This window comes from Rattus norvegicus, chromosome 3 (genome assembly GCF_036323735.1).
Source record: "Rattus norvegicus strain BN/NHsdMcwi chromosome 3, GRCr8, whole genome shotgun sequence".
NCBI lineage: Eukaryota > Metazoa > Chordata > Mammalia > Rodentia > Muridae > Rattus > Rattus norvegicus.
Window position 1 is genome coordinate 81,212,734 of NC_086021.1, and position 12,245 is coordinate 81,224,978.

A 12,245-nucleotide genomic window follows, 5' to 3' on the forward strand; every position below is an offset into this window, starting at 1 on the left:
TGGTGTGTGTGTGGTGTGGTGTGTGTGTGTGTGTGTGGTGTGTGTGGTGTGTGTGTGTGTGTGGTGTGTGTGTGGTGTGTGTGTGTGGTGTGTGTGCGTGTGCGTGTGTGTGTGTGTGGTGTGTGTGTGTGGTGTGTGTGCGTGTGCGTGTGTGTGTGTGTGTGCGTGTGTGTGTGTGTGTGTGTGTGTGTGTGTGTGTGTGTGTGGTACTTGAAACTGCTCATCAGTAGTCAGGATCTTGGTCTCTGCTGTTTCATGTTATTCCACCCTGGACAAGTATTTTAACCTCGTCCATTCTTAAGTTTATCTGCAAAGTAGTTAGTACAGGTTATGCTTCTGTGACAGGGCTGTTGATAAACAGGGCATCAGTTTGGGAACATAGCATCTGGATAGTGGGAGGTGTTGTATTAAATCATCTGTGTGTATTAATGTGTATTAAATCACCTGGTACTGTCCCTGCAGACCTGCCAGTGACTCTGAAAAATCACTTGAACTATTTCACCTTTAGTGTTTAGATGAGTAAACAAACTGTTTAAAAGTAAGGATCTTCTCAATTCTTTTATTGGGTAAAATTGTGTTCTATGCTTTTATAATAATTAAATACTTTTTCTTTTTTTTCTTTTTTTCGGAGCTGGGGACCGAACCCAGGGCCTTGCGCTTGCTAGGCAAGTGCTCTACCACTGAACTAAATCCCCAACCCCAAAATACTTTTTCAACTAAAAGCAAGTAATAGCAAAAATGTTTTAATGCCTATTTTAAGCTTTTAGGGAGTTTTGGAATTTTATAGATTTTATTGATAAATGGTACTGTGATGACAGATGTTTGGAAAGTTTCTAGCAGTTTTTGAAGGCTGAGCCAGTAGGAATGCGGAGAGGAGTTTGGAGACATCTGGGTTACATAGCAAGATCCTGTCTCAGAAAATGTTTACAGCATTTTAAAAAAATATCTGCTCTAAAAACAGCCCTTGGTAGAACTCTAGTGGTCTTAACATCTTGTGTAGGAAACAGTAATCCAGTTTGGGCCTCAGATCATTTTATAGCTTGGTAATCACAAAGTTACTAGAGTACAAGAGGAATGTCTTGTCTGCAGTCTCAGGGTTAGTGCCTGTATTCTCTTCTCATGTTTCCGTACATTCCTACTTGGACATCTGCACTCTGCAAGTCCAAATGCCCCAAATCCGAAATGTGGTGTTGGTAAGTTGTTGGTGAAAATAGTTAGATTTCAGAGCATTTTAGATTTCACATCTACAGATGAAGTTTATTCAGCTTGCACTGCTGTCTTCACTTTGTTTTGTGTGTTGTTTTCTTCCTTGCACCTCGTACACTGGAAGAGCCTTTTATTCCCTATATGTGTATTCCTGCTTTACTGCTTTACTGCTGCTTACATTACAAGTGACCTCTGAAAGAATGTAGAACTCTGAGTTAAATGCTTTTCCTTTTGAAATAGTGTGTGGAAGGATGTAAAGGAAGGAATGGTTCCTAGAATTGTCTTTAAAGATACCGCAGATGCTTTTTGGAAGTTTTTAGCATCTAAAAATTTCCATCAATGTTTTTCTCATTTTAAAAGTGTGCAAGAGGCTGGGAATGCAGTAGAACATCTACAGCAGGTGCATGGCCATGGCCTTGATTCTCAGCACTGCTTAAAAAAAAGGAAAAAGGAGGAGAGAGAGAAGGAGAAAAAAACCTGCCAAACACACAACAATATTAAAAAATTTGAAGAAATCTTACATAAAAGTAGAACTCTCTGTAAAAGCAGAAAAAAACTTTCTATATAAGGGGTAGCAGAGGATAAGAGGACAGGATTTCAGTCCAGCCATCCACCTGCCGAGTGACAGTCTTAGGAAGGATTGAGAACATCTCCAGGCATTAATTGGTTGATTGTGCTGTGGTTTTTTTTTGTTTTTTTTTTTTGTTGGTTTGGTTTGGTTTTTAGATGTTTTGTTTTGAGACAGGGTTTCTCCAGTAACCCTGGTTGTTACTGCTACAGTCCTGGAATTCACTCTAGACCAGGCTGGTCTCAAACTCACAGAGATCTGCCTGCCTGGTACCTCCTGAGCGCTGGGATTAAGGGTGTCCGCCACCACGCCATTTGGGAATGGGCCAAAATGTGTGATTCTTAAGGTACATATTTAGTCTTAGAAAAAAAGAGTTCTACTGTGTGGTAAATTAGTTCATTTTGAGGACTTTTTAAGTTTTTTCTTTTTAAGTTACTGCCATAGGTTTTTGCCAGGCAATAAGTATATTTTATTGCTAAAATTAAAGGTCTGAATATGTATGTATTTTATAGAGAGAGTTCTTCAGATATTTTTATAAGCTACTGATGTTTTGTCTTTATGAAATTATATAAACCATTGAGATTCCTTTCTTTTTATGTATCTTTAGGAGCTAAAGTCCTTACACATGTCAACAGTCAGGTCCTGTTTCTGTGACGTTTTAGTGTATTGAACTGATTCTCCACTTTCTCTTTCTTAAACAGAGATGTGCTCCTGCATCTATCCGCCTCATGGACAACCAGCAGTTTCAGTTTGGTGAGTAAAGAATGGTAGTTTGAAAGTGTGCTCTGTTAGCCTCCAAAAGTTTCAGAGAAGAAGGGTACTTGTCATGGTCTGCCCTTCACGGGGCACTCCGCCCAGTGAGGACTCGCACAGTCTTGTCAAAGAGAGTGCACTGGTGGAGGAGGGCTGTGGACAGCATAGGTGTTTGGGTTGCTGGTGAAGCTATGCCTCATTCATGGAACTTTCTCAAGGTGGAAGAGGAACGTGAGGAAAGGCTTCTGTAAGAGACTACACTTGATCTGAATATTAAAGGGGAAATGGAGGCTCGAGTCTTCTTTCCTCCCAGACTTGATCCCTTGTTGGCAAAGCTGGGCTTGTGAAAGCACAATAGCATGATTTAGAGCCTTCCAGATATGTGTGTGGATATCATCCTGTCTGCAGTGGACTTTCTTTGTGGAGGGGGCGTCAGTCGCCCTGGCGACTCTTTTCTTGCGACAGCTCTTTCTGATGGTATTATTCAGGGTGAGTTAGGAGGAGCTGGAATGGATGGGGGTGAAGCTTCAGGTGGTGCAGCAGTAGAGTGGCAAATCTGAAGTGCCCTGAGCAGAGGGGCAGCAGAGGAAAAGAGGGCAGGTTTTCAGGGCAGCCATCATCCACCTCACCTGGCAAGCTTAGGAAGATTGAGACATATCCAGGCATTAATTGGTTGATTGGCGATGGAGGGAACATATAGTACAGTGGATTTGGGGTGTTGCTGGGATGTTTGTAATACAAAGGCCCCTGGGTTGACTATGATGTTTTTGTTTGCTCTCTTTATTAGTATATATTTATTGTACAGAGTGTTGGCTTTCATAATGAGAATGTCTTTCAACTATATCATATTTTGACCATATGCCATAGATCTCTCCCCTGTGGCCAACCATTTTCCCCTCTAGGTTATAGCATTTTTAATTCCTTGGTATCCATTGAAGAGTCTGTCTGTATATTCTCTCATGGCTTCATGATTAAGCAATTAAAAGAGTAATTCTTAGCACAGCAAGTATCATCCAGTATCCTGCACCAGCCATGTTGCTGATTGATGAATGTTTATGTCATATGGTTAATGAGGTATAAGGCTTATTATTAATTATAATATTTTCAATTTTTTATTTCTCCTGGTTCAACCCTTAATACAGTATACTGAAATGATCTATTTTCAGTATTTTGACATGATCCACGTATTTTACTTTATGGATGAGGCTTCTCAAATTTAAGGAATAGTTTTATGTTTCTATGTTCCTGTCCTTATCACATTGCACGTACATTTAGGTGTTGGTTGAATTAATCATTGAACTGGCAAAATAGTAAAGGTCTCCTAGGTAGCTGTGGCACAGTGCTGAGAACAAGGATAATATCACAATTTCTCATATACCACCTTTTAGCTGCTCTTCACGGAGATGAGTCTACAAGCTGTGAGTGGTAGAGAGTTGTGATCAAACTCAGTTTGCCTGATTTCAAAGCTCCGTGCATTAGCTGTGTCAGATCACTTTAGAAATACACTGTTAACAAATCCCTTTAAATGAATTAACCTACTACCATGAAATTGATACTGTCTGCTAATCAATGCTAATACTTTCTGACTAAGAAATTTAAAAAATAATTTATTATAAAGATAAAGCACACTAACCAAAATATATTTAGCATATAATAGTGTGGTAGGCATCAGTAACTTGATGAAAAAAAATAAAAGATAGTGCCCTCTCTCCCCCTCTTCTTCCTCCTCCTCCTCCTCCTCCTCCTCCTCCTCCTCCTCCTTCTCAAGAATCATATTGTATAGTAGCTTTCAAACCATTCATTGGGTTATACTGTTATCAAATAGCTGGAATTGTGAAGGTTGGAGTAGTTAGATCTTTAGCTTTTATTCATTATTTTTTGTATTACTCTCCATGTGTATAAATTATTGATCATTGCTGGCTTTTTTTTTTTTTTATTAACTTGAGTATTTCTTATATACATTTCGAGTGTTATTCCCCCTCCCCCTTCCCCTTCCTTATGGGTGTTCCCCTCCCAACCCTCATTGCTGGCTTTTATAAACTCTTAGCAGAGGAGAGGCCCTGCCTCAGCCTTTGTAAATGGTAATGAAGCACTGCTTTTAAATAAAAGAGAGAAACTCCAAAAATAAAAAGTAGAAGATAGTGACGTCTTCAAGTTATTATTAATGGTCAACCCATCTAAAGTTAGTATTACTTTTATTATAATTGATTTAATTCATTATTGTGGATAGATGTGGCCGGCTTCCATCATTGTAATGGGAAGGTGCCAATCAGAGTCAGTAGAATAAGGTGATTGTGTATCCTTAAGGCTTATTTACACGGGATTAGAACATTTGGAGTTCTCATTCATTGTGTAAAGATAAATGGATTTGAAGACTTGTATAAAGCGTAATTTAAGTCTTTTGCAGGAAAGGCATACTCAGTACCTTAGTGGTACTGGTGATAAAAGCTAGGCTTCAGGCTTGCTAGGCAAACATCTCCCACTGAGTGATAGCTCAGCTCTCTTTTTACTTTTTGAGGCAAAATCTCAAGTTGTCCAGGCCCGCCTCGAACTCAGTTTTAGTTCAGGTAGGCCTTGAACTTTGAATTCTTCTGCCTCATCCCCCTTGAATATCGGGGATTACAGCCCTGAGCCCCCAGGCGTAGCTCAACAATGTTTATGTGTTTATTTTCTGTTATTAATATAGGGTAGGTCCTAATTGGTTAAAAAAAAAAAAAAAGGTGAGCATTCTGATGATGTGCTTTTTCCAAGTTTATAAAATGCTAAAATTATTTTTTAAAGCATAGTTGTCCTGGAGAAACATTTATAAAATCTTTCGGGAAAGAAAAGTTCCTAAACACATCAGCTTTGGATTTGGGGCTCAGGGACACTGCTGGGTTCGCTTCCGTCCACCCCACCTTCACTTTCTCTGTTTGTCCGTCTCTCTCTCTCCACTGTCTCGGCTGTAGCAGGGATAGCTATCTCTTAGTCTCTACATAAGACTTAGTGTACTAAGTATTTCTCTAACCTACTTTCCTTACTACAATTAGCAAAAATGTAGCAAGTAAGTATTATATATTAAAACTCTCACTAAAATAGATGGATTGGCACAAAAGACTGGCCTTGGTTGTTTTAGAAATAGCTAGTTTGCCGTTTGCATTTCTTTTAAAGGAAGATCTTATACTTTAGAATCCTCAACCTTAGAAGACTAGAAAAAAAACTTTATTTGAAGACAATTTTAGGTTTGCTAAGTACTTGATTCTTTTTTAAAATTCTGCATCAACAGGATGGCATGTTTTTCTGAATTGGGCTCTTAGCACTGAGGCCAGATGAGGGCCTTGACTGGAGTCATCCCCAGAGCTGAGAAGCTGCTTCTCTTTGAAATGATGAGAAGACAGTAGAAGGTTCTCATTCAATTAGGCTTAATCTGCAGCAGCGATGTTAATTGAGCAGGCTCTGAAATGCCACAGTTTGTGTTATTTTGGCAATTTTAACTCCCTGAGTGTGATTAAGGAAGCAATTGCTAGTTTTATGCTAAGAATTCTGGATGAGTTAAGAATTAATTAAGAAACAACTTTAAACTTTACATGGATTCCATATTTGGTTATAGTTCTGCCTGGTTTCTGTATAATTAAAAAAAAAATAATAGCAAAACCAGCCACTACTGGGTGTTCTTAAAATAAAAATTAATGAGGTGGTTTTATTGTGTGTAAACCATACCATTGAAAGATAACTGAAATTATGTATAGTATTAGTTACATGTAGGAATCTGACTGAAAAACAAACATTGTCCCATCTGAAAGAATGTAGAGGTAAAAGATCTTCATAAACATCCATATAACTCACAACTGTGACAACTCGCTTTCCTTAGGATACTAGTCATCTTTCCATTCAAAAACATGTAATTTGCTATTAATTTAAACTGTAAACTTTTCCCTTCCTAGGGCATGCTCTTAAACCTCAGGTCTCCTCTATTTTTACGTCATTTTTGGATGGATTAAAAAAGTTTTATATTACAAAGGTAAGACTAAAGAAAAAAAATCTAAAATTATACATGTATTGGACATGAGTTTTCTTTTTGCCTTCTCCCCATACAAACCTCCCAAAGGGCTTTTTTTCCATGTTGTGTTGTGTTTTATGTTGGAGCAGGTATGTTAGCAACTGAACCGTTCAGTTTCAAAAGTCTTAGTCCCTGACTCTCAAGTCTGAAAACAGGCCTGCATTGAGCAGTCTCTAGCTGGCCACATTTTCTGTAGTTTGAATTTTCTTTTCTTTACAGTTGTGCTGAGAAGTGAAATGAGGGCGGGTTCATTTACTCATTTAACCTTTGATTCCTGAGAACTTTGTATAGTGTGAATCACCATGGCAACAGTGTGTGTCAGCGTGGACCACCAGGGCACTAACATGCCATTCGTTGTTGTAGCCATGAGGCTTTGTTACTGTTTGCTGTAATTAGGTAACACTTCTTGAAATTCTAGAGAGATGGAACCAACCTCCATCTTTTCATGGTATAATTTGTGTAAATTAGTTAAATATGGTTCTTGTGTTAGGGACAGTAACGTGTGTTTTCACTGTGCTCTATTACACACCCTTTGAGTAATGGAATTATCAGGTGCCTTTTGCATGGAGTTTGTAAATAGTGTTTTTCCAATCAGGCACCTCTCTTTTTAATAGTTTTTTCTTTTTGATGTCATGGATTCAAATTTGTGAATTTTCTTATGACTTGTGGCTTCTAAGTTGAGAAAACACTTTCTCTTCTAGTGTGTTCAGGAGCTTGTCACACGCCAACCCCCATTCTGTTCTTGTTTGCTCTGTTTTTGCTGGGAATGAAAGCTCAGAATCTCCTATACTAGGCAGGAGGCCTACCATTAAGCTATAGCACATCCCTCCCCAGTTTAATTAACAGTTAAAGGGTTTTGCTGTGCTTGGTTTTTGTTGTTGTTTTTGTTTATTGTGTGTGTTGTTATTTTTGTTTTATTTGATCATTTACTGTTAGAGGAAGATCTAGATTGATCTTTACCTCCTTCTCCTCCCCTGTTGCTGACCCTTGTGTCCACACTAGTGACTGTGACTAATGCCTGCTTCTTTTTAAGTTGATGCCTAAGGCATCTTGTTACATGCAATACTACCCTAGAAGACCCCACTTTGACACTGTTTGTAATGCTTTGTAACAGTGTCTGTTTTGGTTTTGAAAAGTTAAAAAGATATAATCTTGTTTTTTGCTTTAATTATTTGGAATTTCCTTTGTTACCACCATCACATGTTTGTTCATTATTCTAGAAAAATTTTACAGATTTGTACTTTTCAAATGACCACTGGGATTTTTATTATAATTGGAATATTCTAGTGTATCAATTTGGATAAGTATTGGCAAATTTGAAATAATTCATGCATCCAGGAGCATCTGTGTTATCTTTTTTTCCATAGTGAATTTACATATTTCTCTTTAAAATTAGTTTTGGTTCTCTGCACACACGAGGTCTTTTCTGGTAATGTTATGTGATGTCACAGTTGGTTTGTGGAGATGTTGTTAGCTCCAACCAGCTGCTTTGCTCTACTGTATTGTAATTTGTGTTTGGTTTTTTCAATGACAGTTAAAGTTCGGGCAGGCTACCTGTTGTATTATTATGTCAGTAGGTATTTATAATACCAGGGTACGTTTTGAAATATGATGTATTTCACACACCTCAGTTTCTTGTGTTCCTGTAGTGCTGGGCATCAGGCCCTGGGCTTTGTGCAGGCCAGGCGAGTGCTCACCGATGAGCTGTTCTGGCAGTCAGTACCTGCATCAGGCGCTCTTGTGAATGGGAGTGGAAAGCTTCAAAGCTCACTATTTAGCAGGCTGCTGTAATTGAGGCCAAATAAAAAAGCAAAGAGCAAAATGTATTTCCGTTTACTGTTTTACTGGCTTCCCTGTAATAATAAGATTTTATTTTATATTTCGTAGTTTAAAGGATTTGATCCAAATCAAATAAGCGTAGCCACATTACTGTTCGAGGGAGACCGTGAGAAGGTTCTTCAGCATGAAAAACAAGTGTATGACATCGCAGCAAAATTTGGGTATGGCTTATAGTTTACAACCAAGAGGAAGTGTGCTAAAGGTGTGGTGGCTTCATACAGTCTACATGTGTCTGCATTTCTGATTTCTAATCTTAATTTATGAACAGAAGCTTAATATTTTTACTCCAAAATTTATAGGAAGAATGGTTTGTTGCTTTGACCTAATTTTATACATATATACAATGTGTCTGTTTATTATATAATGCATTACTTTTACCTAATTTTACATATGTAATGTATATGTGTTATACAGTGCTAAATATTTTGCTTTTCCTAGATTTTTGTGTGAATGACAGTTTTGTGATGTGTTATTTGTTTTGTAAGAATGAGGCAAAATTGTCAGGTTACTACTTCATATATAAAGCATGCTGCTAGTGTGTTTTTAGAAGGAAATTATGTTTAGTCTGTGGTATTTGATAAATTATCTATACTCCACCCCCTGTCACTTAACTATTTTACATTGGTATAAAGAAACAGAAAACACTTTGCATCTATAATGAACTGAATAATGATAGGGTGGTTTCTGTCTGCTTGATGGATTGTAAGACTGATGGGTGAGAGCTCAGTGATCTGCCATTTGTCAGGGCCGTGTTCCCCCCTCCCTTCTCATGTGCAGAAGTCAACAACTAGTCTCTGACCCAGCCTTTCCCATTTGTCCAGGGTTTAGTGCAGACCTAACATTAAGCTAGCTCTCAACTCCATAAAGACTTACCTTTCTTTCTTTATCTTTTGTCTTAAACTCACTTAAGTTGAGGATAAGTGCTTTACAATGTCCCAACTTGTGTATATGTTAACATGGCTCTTTATATCTATGACTGTTTGAAATTAGTATTAAAATAAAATACTGTCTTAGAGTGAGAAACAGTCTAATGTTAGATTTACATTTTACTTTCTTAGGCACTGTCTTTGAACATTGGAAATAAATCCCTCTTTTATGATTGCTGTATTCTGAAACTACAAGCAGAATTTTAATTTCCTTAAAATTCTATTTCCTTAAAATTTTCTAATAAAATGCAACGTTTTATTTCCTTAAAGTTACCTCTCTTTTCTCTAATTTTCCATGGTTGTTACTGTTAACTTTTTTTTCTTGAATTGCTAAAGTTCTAAGATAGACTGAATGTCTAAATGGATTTTAAACCTCTCTAGCTTTTGAATTGTATATTTTTCCAGTTTCTAAGTGATATAGAATACAAACATAATTTACTAAAAGACTTTTTTCCCTTTAAAAAAAAGTACTAGTGAGAAAGGATATTTAAGCTGAAAAAAATTTCTGTATTTGCTGTAGCCTGAAATATTAGAAACTGAAGTTTTAAATTTTTTTATTTATATATTTACTCTTGTTCTCAGCCAAAACAACAACAAAACAAAATTAAAACAGCAACAAACCCTGGGAAATGATCCTTATGTATTAAAATATTTAATTGAATATCTAAAATTTCAGAAGTACTAAGATGAAAGGGGAAAGAGCATTTTGCTGTAACGTCTGAGTTGCAGGATGTGCGGTTAATTTGCTTAGGTCCGCCTCCGTCCTCTCCCATCCCCTCGGGACAGCTGTGGGAGTCCTGCTGCTCTTCATCACTGTCCAGAGGGCAGCTGAAGATGACAGTAGCAGTAGTGCACCACATTCACCAATGTAGTGCTGAAGGCTAGTGATGGAAAGGGGCTGTTTTACCTCACACGTAGATTTTGTAAGACTTAGGACAAGCTACTTGTGTTTGATTTAAACAACGTTTTAAATGAGTTAATGACACTCAATTTTTTTCCTGATTTTTTTTTTTCCTGATTTTTTTTTTCCTGCTCTATTCTTCCTAATTATTATTTTATTTGAGAAGTTATATTTTAACCTTTAGGTCTATATCAGAGCCACTTTATCAGTTTTATTTGAGCTACCAACTGTTATAAATGTTGCTAACACCAGTTTTATTTTCCCACAAGAAATTTCACTTACAAGAAAAAGTGAATCATGTCTGAGAGTTCAACCTTCTCAAGATAATTTTGGACAATTGTAATAATCTTGCTTACTTTTAAGTAAACATATATCAAATTTATCTATTAAAAATAGGTTTCATTAATGGGATCAACTTAAAGAAAAGAGCAGCTAAGGCCTTGACTAGGATTGGAGACTCCGTTTCTTTTTGCTGGATTTACTTCTTGCTTAAAATTAAGTTCTTCTAGTCTGTCTGTCTAGCTGCTCGCATTAAATATATAAATCTGTGTTTGATTGATACAGGTCATTATTAGGAAAATGACTAGGGGCTATTTTGATTTTTATTACTTAGAAATACATTGTCTTGGTTTTCTGGCTTTCCTGTTCTCAGTAGACATGAGTTTTGTCACAGTTACAAAAGACTTGTGGATATTTTCTGGCTTGAATGCTGCTGTGCCGTCTCAGAGTCTGCTCTCATGTCTCTGTGCGTCAAGCGGGAGGAAGGCGCCACCACACTTCTTTCTGCTAACGTTTTCATATGTCAGCTGTGCTTGTGCATTTTGTTTTTGATTAGGGCATTGTTAATCCATCCTTTATTTCCTTTCTTTTTTGTCTTGTGTTCTTATTACTCGTTAGCTAAACTTGACTGTTTTCAAGTGGCATCCTCCCATCATGTAGACTGTTTTATCTGTTAATGTACCCGGTCGGCCTCCCTGTGCCCCCACTCCAGCACCTATTGAGTCTCAACACCAATGACCCAGTGGACGTAAGAGCCAGATGCTAAGGAACCACCCTTTGGTTGTTTCTCCATGTTTGCTGGAAAAACACTGTACTGTCTAGGAGCTACGTGAGCCTCACCGTCAGTCGTCAGGACAGATGCTTGACAGTTCCCATGGGATGTAGGGCAGTTCCTTACCATTATTTTACAGTGCTCTTAAGTTGTGTGATATAATTCAGCATGGGAGGGATTAGTTTGAGCAAATGGCCCTTTAACCTAAAATGAGAGTGTGGCTTTCCTGTCTGTTAAGCTACCTGCTCCTTCTTTAAATATGTTTAAGAACCTTGCGAAGGATGTCTGAAATGTGTGAGAATAAGTAGTAGTTGATGGACTTCAACTTAGAAATAAAGCAATTTGAATGTAACTATAATTTTTTTGAATGGTTACAAAATCAATAGTTTTATTTTTTAGTTTTATGATTGCTTGCATATTGTATCTTAATTTGGTTTTGGCTAAATTAACAGTTCTGAAACAACAGGAACAACAAAAACCCAAAACCCAACCCCCCCCCCCCAAAAAAAATGAGGAAAGACTCCAAAAGCTAAATTTACTAGAAAAGTTACAATTTATAAAAAGTTAAGCCCAAATTGCCCTTTATTCTCTTTCAGGGCTTATGAATATAGGATGGATATCCAATTACAGGGTTTTTAAAAAATTGTAGTTGTTGTTGTTATTCCTACTTGTGATTTTTTTAATTTTATTTTAAATTCTTATTTATGTCTTTGTGTGTGTGTCCAGTGTGTATGTGCACTTGGTGCCCACTGAAGCCTTGTGGCAGTTTATCTGGAGCTAGAGGTACAAGCGGTTCTAAGTGACCTAGTGTGGGTACTGGCAGCCAAACTCTAGTCCCCTCCAAGGGCAACAAGCTCTCGTAATCGTACTTCATGAGCCTTTTTTCCAGCCTCTTCAGATTTTAAAAAGGCATGTGTCTATGGGTATGTTTCCTCACTGGATCCCCTATTACCAAGTAACCT

General features: G+C 37.5%; 1 protein-coding gene across 1 annotated transcript in view; it reads left to right on the forward strand.

Moving 5' to 3' along the window:
- The window catches only part of Agps (alkylglycerone phosphate synthase), a 98,501-nt gene that overhangs the window by 58,135 nt on the left and 28,121 nt on the right, over positions 1-12,245 (forward strand). Inside the window, 3 exon segments of the mRNA NM_053350.2 lie at positions 2,476-2,527; positions 6,451-6,527; positions 8,454-8,566. Coding sequence (NP_445802.2) covers positions 2,476-2,527; positions 6,451-6,527; positions 8,454-8,566 — 242 coding nt within the window.